Source organism: Bicyclus anynana, chromosome 8 (genome assembly GCF_947172395.1).
Source record: "Bicyclus anynana chromosome 8, ilBicAnyn1.1, whole genome shotgun sequence".
Lineage (NCBI taxonomy): Eukaryota > Metazoa > Arthropoda > Insecta > Lepidoptera > Nymphalidae > Bicyclus > Bicyclus anynana.
Window position 1 is genome coordinate 4,781,512 of NC_069090.1, and position 18,201 is coordinate 4,799,712.

Genomic DNA, 18,201 nt, shown 5'->3' on the forward strand with positions numbered 1-18,201 from the left:
CGTGTGACCCACAACTTAATTTACGTAATAAAATCAGTAATTAAAAGTTTCATTTGTTCGCAAAGGTAATGTAAACTTTACTCAACCTTTTGCTAGTTGTGGATGTCACCCCTACAATCACCACCCACTATAAAGAAAAATAAAATGTGTTTTTTTTGTGTTCTGACAAAGATCATATCCGGTTACCGAGTAGGAGTATATGTTTAAAACAGTACCAAAACCAACAAGACTATTAAATTCATTTAATTAGTAAAAAGTTTTAATAGTTTATTCAATTATTTCAAACTGTTCGTGTGTTACTTTAATCGTTCTTATTAACTCTTCCTTGAAACTGCTAACAGGGGAGTAATTACAAACTTTAAAATCAGTTTCGTTAAACGTTGCTATTAGCTGGACTTCATAATGTAAAACTTTGTTAATATGAGGTATTTTGCTACAGGCAATTAACTAATATTCCTACTACTAAACGCAAAAGTTTGGAAAGGATGACTTTCATGAAAGGATACTTTCATGACTTTTCACGCATATCATATTAACCTGATTAGACTGTTTGGAATGGAGGTAGATTATATCCTTGGATAATATACCTATATACGACTACATTATATCCCGGAAAATCCATATTTTGCAGGATTTGTGAAAATCTGCATTTCAGTTGGACGTATTTGCCGGCATCCGCTTGTTTTACATAAAAGAAAATAATTTATTGTTGTGATAAATTTTATTCAAAACACGTAAGTTCATGTAAATGTCTACAATTTGAACAACAATAACTAAAAGATCGATAGGTTAACGAAGGAAATAAAGTCTTCTTTCATGTTTCAGAAAGTCTACATGGATTCACCATCTCTGCGAAAGAAAAAATTATGAGTAAATGCTTATTCATAGATACTAAGTTTTAGCGGCATTTTGAGTACCTAATCAAAAGAGAGAAATAGAGTCCAGAATAGTTAAATCAAATGGTTTCACCTAGAAACTCAGACTATTTATGTACCCCGGCAAATAAGTTGAACCAAAATAAGGACGCCTACTCCGTGATTGCCCAGTAGGTAATTAGGTTAGGTAGGCAGACCATTATAGATGACAAACAATAAAATTGCGTATGCGATTGTAATGTCGTCAACGTGTTCCTATGGTTACACGCCATGTGTTACTGCTTATAGTTCAACTAATAACCTAATTGTAATTATCAAACAGAAAATCTCAGCGAAAAGAAATCTCACAAAGCCACTCACTTTTGTTTAGACCTATGTTGCGCGATTTTATAAATGCGCTTCAGCTCCAATAGCGCCCTCATTATGACCACCAGCTGTTGCTCAAAGTCCGAGTTCTTCACATCTATCGGCAGACCCTTTTGCTTGCAGATCTTCACGTACAAACTCCATATAGCCGATCTAACGTGGCACAGTTCCACATGCCGTTTTGCTGCAGTTTCCTTGAGGCGATTTAGTGCAAGCTCCCATTTGATCACGCGATTGCGTACTATGTCGTAGCGCCACTGAAATTTTGAAATGTTATCTGTAACTAACGGCTATCCAAAATTAAAAGTTATTTGTTTGTAGCAAATTAATTTTTTGTCGTGCAAGCGAGAGATTTTAAGACTGGACGAAGCGAAGCGAGAAGTCCAAAAAAGAATCCTGAGCATCGCGAGGTAAAAAATGAGTTGCTGCCGTGCGATTAGCCATGATCATAAGCAAATTATGCATTTTAATAAAAAATAAATAATTGAAATGAAAAAAAAATTAAAACTACCATAATATAAGTTTTTGAATTAGTGACCAACTTCATTCCTAAACTTACATATTTTAAAAGTTTTTCTCTTCAGTAAGCGTCGCGATCTCCTGGTGCGCGATCTTCAGCATCTCCAAATATTTACTTACTCTGAGATCAGCGAGGGTGTTGTTCAGGCCCATGATGACGAGCTTCTCCTCTTCAGTGAGCGATGCGATCTTCTGGCACGCGTTATTCAGTATCTTCAAATATTTAGGTACTTACTCTGAGATCAGGGAGAGTGTTGTTCTCTTCATTAAGCGACGCGATCTTCAAAATCTCCAAATATTTACTTACTCTGAGATCAGCGAGGGTGTTGTTCAGGCCCATGATGAATAGTTTCTTCTCTTCAGTGAGCGACGCGATCTCCTGGCGAGCATTCTCTAGCATCTCCAAATCCCGTTCCTGACGTTCCGCTAATGTGGCTTTTGCGGCAGCTAGAATAAAACAGAAAAACTACCACGGGCCACGCGCAATATTAGGGTTCCCTAGTTGTAAGTCACACATGCCAAATTAAAATGTATCATAAATGCCGAAAACAACATATCATATCAAAGACTCAATAGCTCAATGATAAAGCGGTCAATAGAGAGACACACAAAAACCTTTAGCAGGTATTATATCAAATGTTTATTTTACCTAAGGCTTCATAACGGTTTAGTACGTCTAACGGTTGCTTGAACTCCGGGTAGTTGTGTACAACCGACATCAGGTAGTACTGCAGCGGAAACAGAGAGACATTTGATTGATTTTCATAAGACTTTCGGGAAAATTAACTCAATATTCACTAATTTATATAAAACTGTTAAAATTTCCACCGGGTAACTATCACAGTTCATGTTATAGCCTGGTGACAAAAGGACGGAGGGACGGACAGCGGAGTATTAGCAATAGGGACTCTTTTCCTTTGAACCCTAAAATGTAACAAAGGTGAGCTGATCTAATCACTAGACAACAAGTGAAACTCAACCTCGTAAATTGTATAATCCTGGACTTGCTTCTCCATGAGCTCCTTGACCTCCTCCATCTCTACGACTCTCTGCCGCATGGCCTCCGTTTCTCGTGTCTTTCTCTCCAGCACTTCCATATCGGCTTCCATCTTACGCTCTGCCCTGTCGCGCTTCTCTTGATTTTCTCTGATAAACTATATTGATACGAAATTAGAATATTGATATGATAATTTTATCGACTTCATGCATTCCTAATACCATTCATTCAATTTAATTGAAGCGTTGGTGTTTTTATATGAAAAATATAAGAACTGTATAGGGTTATATGCTCATTGATTTTTTAATAGGGAGGTGTAGCTTCCTATTAATGTTTTTAAAGGGAGTTTTCAATGTTTTCATACTGTGATGAACGCGTAACCGTAAACGCGATTTTTTAAACAAATGAAACAGCGCCATCTAGTGGCACTACTGCTCAGCTGTTTCAATTCCTTAGAAATTCACGTTTACGTTTACGCGATCGTCACAGTACGAAAACATTGAAAACTCCCACTAGGCACTCAGACCTTGTTGAAGCTGATAAAAGACTCCTTCAAAAGCATCTCCTTCTCACGCAGCTCCTGCCACTTGTTGTCCATCAAATCTCTGTTCGCTTTTTCCTCTTCTCTTTTTAGAGCGAGCTTTTCATCTGCCTCTATGAGATCCCTGCGAGCTTGCTCCATCAGCACTTGTGGAGTAGGCCGAGCTACGTCCCATACTGGATATTTTCTGGTAATGAACCATTATCACCTGGTTAAGATTAAACCTAACAAGACGTTTTTGACGGCCCCTGCGGCGCAGTGGTATGCGCAGTGGATTTACAAAACAGAGGTTCTGGGTTCAATCCCGTAAAATAAACCATGGCTGAGTTTATTGTTAGCTCTTTTCGGACCGAGGCGCGTTTGGAACCCTCGTAACTTTAATTTCAAGTTTTCGATTTTAATTACCGCCATGATCATGACATAACTTGACTTTTCAAAAGTGCTTGTAAACTAAGCTAATTTAAATAAATGGAATTTGTATTTGAATTTGATCTCCGGCTGGGCCGATAGAGGTTTTCTTAATTGGTCTGGCTGGTGGGAGGGACCGAGGTTATATAACCTACCGGCAAAGACTTACCGTCAAGCGATTTAGCGTCCCGGTACAATGTCATGTAGAAACCGAAAGGGGTGTGGATTTTAATTCAACTCCTGACAAGTTAGCCCGCTTTCATCTAAGTTGCATCATCACTTACCATCAGGTGATATTGTAGTCAAGGGCTAACTCTTAAAGAATAAAAAGAAAGATGTTTCGGCCGTGATATTTATAGGTAAACGACAATTACGTAAGTAGGGATTTTTCGGTTTCGAAAGCAGCTGCTAGAGTTACATAAATAGAACTAGCTAAATAGGACTCGGTCAAGCTTCGCTTTGACAAAGTGCAATTTTTCCTTATTTCTACCCCTACCCCACCCTACTCCTACCTCTACCCTACCCCTACCCACTAGCGAGACTAACGGACAGCAATTATTTCTTTTAATAGATTAGAATAGGGACCTTAACGAGGCACTTACTTTACCATACGTGAACTTTCCATCAAGGATTTATAATACTCTGACGTGGACTCCACAGGTGGTCCATGAGGAATGGCTATTGGAGCCAGGTCTTTGGAAACCTTTTTCATTTCGCAGTTGATTCAAAAATCAGTCTAAATTTTAAAAATATTACACTAAACTCAGGCACTACTAAGTAATCAAATAAAGAAAGACGAAAAGCTAAACAGGAAAAGAAAGATGTTACTTGGCCGTTGCTAGGAAACAAATATATTATCACGGGCTACTAATCACGGAATAAAGACTTGTACCGACTCTTAAATCTATGATGAGTACCTCAGAGGCTCACAATACAGAAAAACACTTTATTAATGTTTTTTTGTATTCTGAGATGTGTGTGTGATAACAAAAACATATACAGGAATACAGGATGCTCGGGAGTATTTCCCATAACTCTAGGGTTATCTCTTTATACGACGAAAACGATTACAACAATGAAACGTCGATTCTATAGCACCAGTTTTTATAAACGCGTTAGATCATTGATTTTTGATCTTTGCCATAGGGGTAACGACTAACGAGCTTCGACCATTAATAACGAGGTCCTGTTATTATTGGTCGAAAAGAAACTATCTGTGTGTTTTTTTTTTATTTTTTATTCTTTACAAGTTAGCCCTTGACTACAACCTCACCTGATTGTAAGTGATGATGTAGTCTTAGATGGAAGCGGGCTAACTTGTTAGGAGGAGGACGAAAATCCACACCCCTTTCGGTTTCTACACGGCATCGTTCCGGAACGCTAAATCGCTTGGCGGTACGTCTTTGCCGGTAGGGTGGTAACTAGCCACGGCCGAAGCCTCCCACCAGCCAGACCTGGACCAATTAAGAAAATCTCAATCTGCCCAGCCGGGGATCGAACCCAGGACCTCCGATTTGTAAATCCACCGCACATACCACTGCGCCAAGGAGGCCGTCACAGTATTTCTACTCTTTTGAGTCACGCAATCTAACGGAATTGTCAAAACTTTCAAAAAAGTAGAACTCAGAGGTCTAAAATTTTTAAAATAAAACATTATGCCACTGTTAATCTGCCAAATTTAAAAAGTCATGCCAAAACAAACGTGACAGTCTTTGCTTTTTCCCTATGGGAAGAAATAAAGAAAATAAAAAAAAAAACAAAAGTGACAGTGACACTGACATTTGACAACCTTTGTTTTTCTGCCGTTTTGATATCCGAATTCCGAATTTCGATTTTAAATTTTAATTTTCATAGGTTATAATCTCAGGTTAAAATCATTTCCCGCATATATTCTGAAATTCAAAATATTTATAATAACTTGTATAAAGTAAATAATCTTATCTACCTTACTGTTTATTTACATAATCAATATTTCAAAAATCAATCGATCAAAAATGGATTTTAACTTCCTGACTGGATTGGGATGCGGCATTTGTATAGGGATATCAATATTTGCACTGAAAAAATATCTCGGAATTATCACCGAAACCGCAAAAGTAGTGAGAAAGGTATCTAACATTCTATTCGTTATCGTATCGTATTTCTATTCATCTAGATGTTTCAAGAATGTTTTGCTTCTATCGAACCTTCCCTAATATTTTTTAATCAAAACAATGATCTGTGTTCTGTCCTAAATAAATTTATTTAGTGAAATTAACTAATAAATGTATTAAAAAATAATTTAAAAGGCGACGTTTTGTCAAATTAATTTGTCTTTGATGCCGCAAATGTTATAAATAATCAGAATACTGTAATTTCATTTCGTAGATTGCATCAGATTCAGAGTACAAAATGGTGTTAGTAGTACGGACAGACCTCAATATGGGCAAAGGAAAGATTGCGGCGCAGTGTGGCCACGCGGCTGTGGGTGCCTATGAGAAAGCGTTGAAACGAGACCCCGAAGGTTTGAAGAGTTGGCAAGCGACTGGTCAAGCAAAAATAGCACTAAAAACAGATTCTGTGGATGAAATCAAACAAATAGCAGACAATGCTAAGAAAATGGGACTAGTTACCTCCTTAATAAGAGACGCAGGAAGAACTCAAATAGCTCCCAACTCTATTACAGTGCTTGGTGTAGGTCCAGCACCTAAAGATGTTATTGACAAAGTTACTGGGCATTTAAAATTATTGTAACTTTGTAATAAATATGTTGGTTAATTGTAATATAAATTAAGGTCTTTTATTTGCTAAGTATCAGCTAAGAGATTGCGTTTTTGACAGGTTGTGATCAAATGGGTGATGTAACATCGAAATGGTGGGCAAGATTGTTGAACTGCCCTGTTTCAAGCTTATGCCAACTGTTTGTCTTGATGAGACAAAATAATGAGCCAATTGTAATTAAGTATGCGTGTCCCATTCTATCACAACCTGTCAGAAAATCTCTGAGCAGTCAGACTTTAACTATCCAAAATAAAAAGACATTTTTAAATATGTGAAAATGAAGTCTAAATACATAAATGAGAGAAAACCAGCTTTTAAAGCTACTCATTGCATATTGATATGCTATATGCTTTATAGTCAATTTCATCATCAGGATTTCCTAATAATAATAACTAAGCTTCAGACCGGAGCAGTCATTTCATTTCACCAAAGACTAGATGATTTTGCTTTTAACATTTTTTAATACTCTAATGGCACAAATCATTTTTATTGTGTAATGGAACATTACTATTTTTTCTTTTCTAGGTAGAAATTATCTAAAAATATTTCCAATAACGTGCTGCATGTGGAGTGGTGTGTGTTCCATTATATTATTACCCACCAAACTGCATTGAACCAGTGTGGTGGATCTTAGCTCCATATCCCTTCTATAAGGAGCAAAACATAATGGCTTTTACCTGTGTATTTTCCATTCTCGTGGGAATAGTTAGGAATTAAATATAGCCTATGTTACTCTGTTACGATGTAGCTTTCTAATAGGGATAGGGAATTTCTAAAATCAGTCCGTCAATATTAATCAATTATAAAAGCCAAAAATTATACCTCTATAATTTAATTTCTAATGTATATGTATTAAAAGATACTAAAAGGGTGTCTGAATAGAAAGACTTAATATTATTGAAATAAATTTATTCTTATAAACATTTTCCAAAATATGTAAGGCACAGTAATAAACTGATCACATTTTTGTGTACTTAAAATTATTTAAATACTAACAAACACTAACTGCCTCATTGGCGGAGGTAAAAAAGAAAATACTTATCTTCTAAAAATTAAAAAAGAAAATAACTACCTAATCTCAGACAAAAACTAGGAAAAAAAAAATAAAGTTTACATGATAAACTAACAATTAAAAATATTTGAGTTGGCGCGTGTAATTCGAGTGTATAAATACATACCTTCTTAAAAACCTGATTAAATAAAGATTAAAAAAAACTGGCCAAGAGTGTGTCGGGCAACACAGTGTAGGGTTCCGTAAATTAAATTAGCTTTAAAATACCTTTATTGAACAATGGTGCGGACTATTTTATGTGTAGGGAAGGAACCCTAAAAGTTTTTCTTTTTACCACTTTATAGGAGTAATTAATATACTAAATTGTAGCCTTCTAATTTGTAGAGACTGAAATATGTTAGTACAACTTTAATTAATTAACAACAGAATTTTTATGAAAGTTTCATGTTTTAAGTTTATTTTATATATTGTGTGGACCTCCCATACATACATATAAAACATACTTGATAAAAAATATATATTTAATAAGATTTTATTTTACAAATTTGTCGACATTTTTCATAGACATACACCATTCTCCTAATAATATTCTCTGAGCTAAATCGTGGACGGACATGGCGAAACTATGTTCCTTGTGAACTATGGAACCCTAAAAATTAAAAACAAAAGAATACATCTCCAGGATGTGAAATACTGGAATAACAATAAAAAAAATATTTTAGATTTTCCCATGTACTGGCTTTAGTAGTCTGTACTGTTTTGGAGTACTCAGAAAACTGTCAAAATGCACCATTTAAAATGTTAATTATATAAAAATGCTCAAAATCACATAAAATATTGTCATTATTCATTCATAATCATCAATTAAAAAATAAAAATCAATAATAAAATAAAATATAATTATTTATCTAATTCATATAACTAAGTATTACCCCTGGCACGAGGAAGACGCTATACTGCACTATAAAACTAAATAAACCAATATAAAGTAAAATGTTTCATAATTTTCTTTTAAAAACACGTAACCAACCATTAAAGTCCGGCTGCTCAGAGATTGCGACAGATTGAGAGATTCTGACAGATCGTGAAGGAATGGGGAAAGAGAGAAACAAAAAAAAACGAAACAATGTTTCTCCCATGCGCACGACCTGTCACAATTTCTGAGCGGTCGGACTTTAGTTTTTATTATGATTTTAGTATAGTATGCCCCAACCTTCGAGTCTACTCTGAACACGAGGCGTATAGTATAAACAAAACACGGATTATCCCAACCATTTTGATGATACGATTAGTTCTGTCAGAGCGGACTCGAAGCATGGCGCATACTATTACTATCATGTATTAACTTAAAATAATCAATGTATTGAGCATTATTTGTTACTGGGATACGAGTATGTTTAAAATATCTACTTTTTTATACATTCAGATAAAGGTTACTTTTGTTTGTTTCGAGCATGATTTAAAATCCCTAGGTTTCGAACATTTTTAAAGCACAAGAAATCAGGTTTAAAACCAAAGTTTTCTACAGTTTTAAGCACCATTATTAAGTAAGGAATACGGTGGGTAATGCTTATCATAGGCGGAATGTATAACTTTATTATAGGGTTTTACCATTCATTAAACATAACCATATAGTAGAAATCTAAATAAACCAAGCACTTCCTAAACAACGAAAACAATTTTGTATGAACCACATTAAAAATTCGAGCAAAACTTCAATTAAATTTTATTTTTGGTATGTCTATTTGAACACCAAGTAAGGACACTTTGTTCCTATAGCAAGTTTGCTGATAACACTTCCATGGTATGCGGGCGAAGGGCGGAAAGACTGCGCGTGTGTGAAATCGTGCGTGCGGGGAAGTGTGCATCAGTCGTGGGTTTTTCATTCATCGCTACATGCCCTCCGCCCCGTGCGCTACTTTGGTAGTGTTACGAACGAAGTTGCCAAGCTATAATTCTCCCTCTTCACTTTGGCCAATATGTTGTCTATCACGTAGTGCCTCAGACCAATTATAGAAGGACCCCAGTATCGCACCCAAATTGACGACCAAAATTGTTTGTCATTATCAGAGGAAAATGAGATTTGGTGTATATATCTTATAATAAACTAGAAGTATTTGCCCGTTTTTTACACCACTCGGACTACACAAAAATGTATTTTTACAGAGCTCTTTAACCAACGAACATGAATACAACTATGAAACATCGATACTATAGACAGTTTTTATAATCGCATTAGATCGTTGATCATATACTTTGACAGAAAAGTAACGTCTATAGCCTGGCAAGTTCGTTGCCAGGGTGTAAAATCGTGCGTGCGGGGAAGTGAGGTGCATCAGTCGTAGGTTTTTCATTCATCGCTAAACGCCCCCCGGCCCGCGCGGACCATCGGGTGATATGAACGAAGTTGCCAAGCTATAGCGCGGCAGGTCCTATACAATAATTGGTCTGAGCATAGTGTAGGTTTTGAAACAATCACAATATTCGCCACAATGTTGGCCAATTTAAAGTGCGTATTGGCCAAAGTGAAAAGGGGGCATATTATAGATACCCAATTTTTATCATCCCTTTTGTTTCATAATTATTATTTACTGAAAATATTGTACAATGCCTTAGAGCTATAAATTGTCTATCTTATTGTATACCTAATCAAGAAAAATATCAAAAAACACAACCACATTCACCGAGCTGGTTATTGGATGAAAAGTTTCTTTTAATCAAATTAAATAAGTCAATAAAGATGTGAGCCAGTAAATGTTAAAAAAATTAAATTATTATATTTTAATCATATTTTCGTTTTTTGGACTGCAATTTTTAATCAACCCATTTGCAACATAACAGGGTAGTTGAGTCTGATCAAATTTAATATAAACAATATTAATTTCGTATAGTACACGGAATAAGGGTCCGAAATATATCGATATTAATTAATTAAAGTTACGGATTTCTTATAAAACTTATTTTAGCAGACTCAGAAGTGGTTTACAAACAATAAGAAAACTAATGTCTAACAAAGGTTCACATTCACGACATTTGTCAGGACAACTTAATTAACAAATCAAACTATAACCAGAATAAGACCCTAGAATGGCAGAGAATGACCTTGAGTGGAGTCACGCACTTGTGAACGTTGTGTGTAGGGTTAAAGACATCTTTGATAATTAAAAAACACTCCCCTTTTCCACTCAAGTCATTCTCCCCGCCTATCCCAAATAACCCATAAAGAATTACACAACGAGAAATGTGGACGGCTCGAACGCCACGAGTACACTGAAGACGACCGTAAGGCGAGCGCCATAAATCACAAGTCGTTCCCGCCTGATGGGTACCCCTCTCAAACTCCCAACTCTTTACAGAAACAAGTCGCGCCACCTGACATAATAACCCTCTAGACTACTATTTCCTACACTTAATTTAATAATCATGTACATATTTTCAAATTATTCAAACATCAGAAACGCTCGTCCATTTTGTGACGTCACGTTTGTTGATGCACTGAACGTCAAACTAATTGTTAATAATGGATTTGTTAACGTGACGTCATGAAACAGTTAAAATATACGCCATCATGGCCGACAGCGTTTTGGCTCATATTGTCAAAAAAATATTTAAAAATAAAAAATTTTATATTCCTAATAACATCTCAAAAAATTATGTTTTTTTTCCAATCTAGTATAACTATAATGAACAATTTAAGACCTTTGAAAGTGTCATATAGCCTATTGACTTATTTAATTTGATATAAAATATGTTTAATCCAACGTTCAAGAGGTTAACCAACTCGGTAAAGGTTGGCTTATACTGGGACCTTAAAACCAATTTAAGTATAAACGACAAGTACAGCTCGTGCGGATTAATTTGACACCTGCCTCGAATGTGTCTGCAATGCCAATAGCCAGGTGTCAAGTTAATGCTGACGGGTTATAAGTATTTAGTGATTCAAATATCACTTCTTACATTCAAATTCATCGATCATTTTCTTCAGGTTGGCGATGCACCTGTCGAACTCTTCCACGGGCTGCTGGTAGGAGTGCGCGGTGGAGCGCTGGGTCTCCATCAAATTGTACGCGTGTCTGAGAATGTTCAGAGCAGCGTGCGATCCCACTACTTCGATCTGTAAACAATTGACCTCTCTAATGCCTATTTTGGACTACTTTAATATTTTAGTCGAGTACGAACGATTTTTGGGTATACCGCCCAAAAATCGACTAAAATAGTCCGAACTAGGCCTAAAGGTAGCATTCCGATCTTGGCGACCGCGACAGGGTCGCACAACCCACTGCTTGGTATGAATTTATATGGAGCACTAAATAAAAGTGGTCGCGCGACGCGGTCTGGGGCTTTGTTTAGTGCTCCATATAAATTCGGTCGGTCGCGTAATTTCCGGTCGCAGAAATTCGCATGTAACTCGGAACACAACTCATTTTGCCACGCCGTGTGGCAGGAACTGAGGTGACAGACATTCAGACGGTAATCGTGTAAATAACTTCTGATAGTACATTAATTATGCACATACAACGAAAGTCACCGACAAATCTCAACGAGTCGCGAAGCTGAAGTGGCAATGGGTGGGGCACATAGTTTGAAGAGCCGATGGACGTTGGGGTCCCAAAGTGCTAGAATAGCTACCCTACACTAGAAAACGCAGTGTTGGTCGACCCTCCACCAGGTGGACTGATAATAACATCAAGCGAGTCGCAGGGATTCGCTGGATGCAGGCGGCTCAGGATCGTGATGTTTGCAAGTCCCTACAAAAGGCCTGTACGTCCATCGGCTGATATGATGATAATGATGATACACATAGCTTCACATACCTCTGGTAAGGTGACAACTTGTTGGGTGTCGCTGACGACCTCCAGCTTGATCTTCTTGGTCTTGTCTTCGGCGGGCTGGTCCTGGGGCCGCTTACGTCGCTTGCCGCCCGCCAGCTGCGCCTCGGACTCCTGCTGCTGCTTGTCGCGGCGGGGGCTCGAGCACACGCGGGCCCCTACACTCTGCCGCCCGTACACTACGCCGCTGCGTAGACAAGATCAGACTATACCAAAAACGGCCAAGTGCGAGTCGGACTCACGCACAATAAAACCAAAAAAAAAAAAAAAATGTACCGCCAAGCAATTTAACATACCGGTACGGTGTCGTGTAGGAATCAAAAGGGGTGTGGATTTTTATCCTCCTTCTAACAAATTAGCCCGCTTCCACTGCATCATCACTTACCATCAGGTGAGATTGTAGTCAAGGGCTAATTTGTAGAGAATAAAAAAAAATATTCAGTTGAAATTTGGCAGGAAGTACTTTACAGTATAGTCGACAAAAAAGAAGCGAACGGTTACATATCAAAATAAATCGAAGTATCGAAAACAGGTTGAAATTTGACATGGGGGTAGTTTATAGTTATAGTAGTAAAGCAAATATCCAGCACTCCGATGACTAATCTGCGGGCGATGGAGCGAGCTTGGCGTTTCTCTGCGAGATCGAATCACGATTGAGGAGCTCCGCAGATGCAAATTCACTGACATGGCTTAGAGAGTCACGAAGCTGAAGTGGCAATGGACAAGGCACATAGTTCGTGGAGTTCGTCGACCTTGCACTGGAAAGCGCAATATTTTCGACTCCCCACTAGTTTGACGTCAAGCTGGATGCTGGCGGCTCGAGACCATTTTGTTTGGATAATGAAAATGATGGATGATGATGATGATGATGATGATGATGATATCTACTCACCTAGCATCCTCCAGTGTAAAGATGACATCAATGTTTCGCCGGTTGATGCCCGAGCTGCAGCTGTTACTGCACACGAAGTTGTAAGCATGCCCAGTGGGTCCGTTGAACTGCACCACCACGGAGTACCAGCAGTCGGTCTCGGCGCGGTTGCCGCAGTAATAAACATTCGGATCTCCGATATCTCTCGCCGACCTCAGCACGTTGTGTACCACCACTTCATCTGTGGTCTCTGAGACAAATCAAATGATTTTTTTTTTTTACTCTTTACAAGTTAGCCCTTGACTACAATCTCACCTGATGGTAAGCGATGATGTAATCTAAGATGGAAGCGGGCTAACTTGTTAGGAGGAGGATGAAAATCCACACTCCTTTCGGTTTCTACACGACATCGTACCGGAACGCTAAATCGCTTGGCGGTACGTCTTTGTCGGTAGGATGGTAACTAGCCACGGCCGAAGCCTCCCACCAGCTAGACCTGGACCAATTAAGTAAACCTCAATCGGCCAAGCCGGGGATCGAACCCAGGACCTCCGTCATTAAATCCACCGCGCATACCACTGCGCCACGGAGGCCGTCAAGATATAATAAGTATAAGTATTTACTACAGTGCGCGCACGATAACTTTCCGCGTGGCCAAAGTCGGCAATAATCAAAAGTGCCGTCATCTTGTCGTCTATCTCTATCTATCTCTTGGCGGGTAAAAGAGATCACTAAAGCGTGCAACATAATTGCATCGCCAGTCGTTTTGTTGTGATTTCTGAAACTACAATTTAATCAATTTCAAAAGAAGAGTGCATAGGCATCTTTTTGGTAAGGATTCTCGAACTTAGAAGCCTTATGTTTATGAGCTTTTTAACTAGTACAGATGTGGGATAGTATAGTTAGGATATCCAATGATAACAATCACATAAGAGATAGTTATTATAATTTTGAAAGAAACAAAACTTTAATAGAACCAAAAATATAAAGTGGGGGGGGAGCTGGCACAGAAAAGGGACCAGACTCAATCAGAGGTATTGGTTTGATCCTTATCTTGAGGAATATTGTCGCACCCACTCCTAAGTCTTAACACAGTGTTTTGTGATTAGTAATGGGAATATTGATCATATTTGAAAGATATGGCACTTATTCTTGTCTTTTTTTTTTAAATGGCTCACGTGTGTTGGAAGTGACGTGCGCATGCTGCAGACATCGCTCCACGCGCTTCTCAGCTTGGTTGGCGTCCGCGAAAACGACGGTGGCTCGCACGTACATCTGCATTTGCGGCACCTTGCTCACGTCCCAGTTGAAGTTCACAGAGAAATTGACCCCCATTTGCACGTATATTCGGTTCAACATGTGGGAATACTGCAACAGTTACAAGCAATACAAAAATAATGATTATATAAAAAACGCTTAAAAGTTATGAACTGAAAAGAGTAACTAAGTTATTGTGCTGTAGGCAGTGACCAACGTTGATAGAACGTAAGTAGAGTTTTTCACAACCAAAGATAACAAAGCATCGTCCATCCCCCCTTTATTTTAAAAGTTTATATAGATTGTCACTACCACAATTATTCTCATGATTTCAATGATAACTCATGTCAAAAACCGTCCAGCCGTTTAGGCTGTAGGGCGTGCCAAAGAATTGGGCATTCATACACAATTACATACACACATCCATATGTACTCGTACATAGTCACATATACATACATACGCCCTAAAGACATTACCCTCCTGAAACTTATCCAAATACTGCCGTGATATGACATAACATTGTATGTTCAGGGACAGTATAAAAATATATGAAGAAACCCATGACGATTCAAATGTTATTGAAAAACGATAAAATAAGTTAAAAAAACTGCAACATTTAGAGAATATCCATGCATTCTGAAAGAAAATGTCATGCAGACAAAGTTGCAGTACACATGGATGACAGTGTTAAACCGTAAACATATTTAAACACTCCTCATAAATCACTCATACTGTAACTAATGATGAATACCGCATTATAGATAGTTTAACAGAAGTTGGGAAGCGACTTTTATACTATATTGATAAGAAAGAAGATTCAACATTTATTTAATTGAAAGAAAAGCTAAATTATACAGTTGTTATTTAGCTATTTTTAATAAGATTAAAAATAATATAAACTATATTTACCAAAAACTTTTTCTTTTGTGTATGAGATCCATCAATTTCAACAATGAAGTTGCTTAACTCGGACTCATCCTTCCTTGAAGGAGGACCACGAGGTGATAACTGCAATTTAAAAAGTCTGGTGACTGCTGGACACACAGATACACACAAATTTGGAAAAAAAATCTATTCATAGTAGATAACTTCAAGAAACAAAATCTTATTTAAATTCAAATAGGTGTACAATGAATTGGTAATTTACAAATTACAATATCATTTTGTACATTAATTTTACTTACCGGGATAAATGGAGCTGGTGCAATAAGTTTGAAATCAGGCGGCACCACTATAGTGCCTACATCTAATGTTTCCTCTGAGTTAGCATCCCCATTCAAGTAAGAGGAAAGGTTAAAATCATTACCAACAACTGGCAAAAAAGTGTGTTCCACCTCCAGGCCACTGAAATGACAATTTATAAAGTATTCAGTTTTACCAGCCTATTTCTAAAGAATTCAGTATTATCAGCCTATTTTTAAAGGATTCAGAATCATCAGCCTATTTCTAAAGGATTCAGTACCACCAGCCGATTTCTAAAGGATTCAGAATCATCAGCCTATTTCTAAAGGATTCAGTATCATCAGTCTATTTCTAAAGGATTTAGAATCATCAGCCTATTTCTAAAGGATTAAGTATCATCAGCCTATTTCAAAAGGATTTAGAATCATCAGCTTATTTCTAAAGGATTCAGTATCATCAGCCTATTTCTAAAGGATTAATTCATGGCTTAATCCAGGCCATAAAACCCTCTGCATAGCTACATAGGCTGCCCACAGGACTAATAAATAAATAAATAAACAGTCCATGTCTTACTTAATCTCTATTCCTTATGAAATATCAGCACAGCTTTCTATAAAGTGGCAAATATACAATTTTGTAGAGATTGCAAGTACCTACTTTTATTATTCAATGACATTAATGGAGCAGTGAGAGTGAAACCTAGAACCTCTCTGCCTTGAATAATGATTAGTCATCATACTATTAGGGCTTGTTGAAACCTAAACCAAGAAGGGTATCAAAATTCTGTACAAGTTAGCCCTTCTCTACAATCTCACCTGATGGTAAGTGATGATGCAGTCTAAGATGGAAGCGGGCTAACTTGTTAGGAGGAGGATGAAAATCCACACTCCTTTCGGTTTCTACACGACATCGTACCGGAATGTTAAATCGCTTGGCGGTACATCTTTGTCGGTAGGGTGGTAACTAGCCACGGCCGAAGCCTCCCACCAGCCAGACCTGGACAAATTAAGAAAACCTCAATCAGCCCAGCCAGGTTCGATCCCAGGACCTCCGTCTTGTAAGTCCACTGTGCATACCACTGCGCCACGGAGGCTGTCGAAAGGATATCAATTATCAACCCAATAAACCTAGAGATCTGAGAGATTCTCAAAATTATCTTTGCTTCATTATATCTATCTAAAATATAAATAATTTAATTATGTGAAAAAAACTTACAAAAGGTCCAAATCTTGGCTATTAGGGGTTCCCATTTCTGTTTTAAACATTTTTCTCTATTAAATCTGAAATATAAATTGATTAGAATTTTCATGAAAATGAATTCATGGGAATACTTATTCTACTTGAAATTACTCTATAGTACACAAAATAAATAAATAACATTATAATTACAGCTTTACAAAACACTAGCACACGCACGCCACTTTGCTTTGTAAAATTCAGTTTTTATGCTATTATAAAAGAATTTTGTATGTATACAAATTTGTAATTTTCTTTCACCTTTCTACCGATTCAAAGTTATAACTATGTTAACTATATTATTGCTAGCAAGTTTTATATGTATTAGGTACCCAAGGGAAAAATCTTTGTAAATAACTTACCAGAAAAAATATATTGAAAATTCTTAATAACTTTGTTTGAAGCAAGTAAGTTCAGTTCAGTTTGTAAAGCTTTCAAAATATCGATATTTATTTAAAATAACGTTTAAAATAAAGTTTAAGTTTAACTTTATCAAACTTAATGAATAGAAATTATAATGTAAACTTTTATCTTTAAATATCACATTACATTTTTTTCAACCATTCAACACTTTAAAAAAAACAGAGGATTAGATCCACATAAGGATATTCGATATAAATCGATGTATTGAAAAAATCGATGTTTACAATGCGATACATCGAATGGATTCGATGTTTTGAAAATCTATTGATATACTCGATGTATCGATGTTTTTAGTGTTAAAACATCGAATCAACCAATTAAAATTTCCAAGTCTGACCACTAAAATTTTACTCTTACCGACAGCCCCACTAATTTTATTTTAAAAATGTTGGCAACACTGCGTACGAGTGCAGTGAGTAGTGTCTTCTATTTGGTATTATTCTATGGTAGTGTCTATAATGACATTAAAAAAACTGTTACATAAGTTGTTTTTGCAAAGTCTTCCAATAGAACACTGGAAATAGTTAGACTAACTTATAAAAATAAATGCACATGTTTTTTTTGTTCTTACTTTAAGTAATAAAGATTTTTCTCATGTATGGCTTTAACTGTTTTTTTTAATAATACAATGCTGAAATTAGTGGATTATAAAAAATCTGTAAAAAGTACTCGATTTATACAAAACATCGATGTTATCTTCCAATACATCGAAAGTAATCGATGTACAGTTTCGATATATCGAATCGAAAAAAACATCGATGTTTTTTCAAAGTAAACACCCCTAGATCCACAGATAACTAGATATTAATTTAAACAGACCATAGATACCAATGCAGACTAACAAACGTTTCGCTTTGAATGGTATTAAAGGGTAACACAGAATATTTGGAATAATCGATGTTTTTAAATATTGTTTTTTTAACA

General features: G+C 36.8%; 3 protein-coding genes across 3 annotated transcripts; 1 reads left to right on the plus strand and 2 right to left on the minus strand.

The window, feature by feature from the left end:
- Positions 1–714: 714 nt before the first annotated feature.
- Positions 715–4,536, minus strand: LOC112042797 (coiled-coil domain-containing protein 42 homolog). Its single transcript, XM_024077959.2, has 7 exons — positions 4,309–4,536; positions 3,284–3,485; positions 2,741–2,914; positions 2,410–2,488; positions 2,068–2,207; positions 1,236–1,498; positions 715–849 (listed from the first exon to the last, which is right to left on the minus strand). Exons 1-7 carry the CDS (start codon positions 4,416–4,418, stop codon positions 831–833), a joined length of 987 nt encoding a protein of 328 aa, XP_023933727.2. The 5' UTR covers positions 4,419–4,536; the 3' UTR covers positions 715–830.
- Positions 4,537–5,528: 992 nt separating this feature from the next.
- Positions 5,529–6,475, plus strand: LOC112042798 (peptidyl-tRNA hydrolase 2, mitochondrial). The gene is made up of 2 exons (XM_024077960.2): positions 5,529–5,814; positions 6,074–6,475. The coding sequence occupies exons 1-2, from the start codon at positions 5,701–5,703 to the stop codon at positions 6,437–6,439; spliced, it is 480 nt and encodes a 159-aa protein (XP_023933728.2). The 5' UTR covers positions 5,529–5,700; the 3' UTR covers positions 6,440–6,475.
- A 2,440-nt stretch (positions 6,476–8,915) lies between these two features.
- On the minus strand, positions 8,916–17,435 carry LOC112042832 (cellular tumor antigen p53). Its single transcript, XM_052882777.1, has 8 exons — positions 17,217–17,435; positions 16,834–16,898; positions 15,621–15,780; positions 15,346–15,444; positions 14,357–14,546; positions 13,200–13,428; positions 12,293–12,494; positions 8,916–11,592 (listed from the first exon to the last, which is right to left on the minus strand). Exons 2-8 carry the CDS (start codon positions 16,881–16,883, stop codon positions 11,425–11,427), a joined length of 1,098 nt encoding a protein of 365 aa, XP_052738737.1. The 5' UTR covers positions 16,884–16,898; positions 17,217–17,435; the 3' UTR covers positions 8,916–11,424.
- Positions 17,436–18,201: the final 766 nt, after the last annotated feature.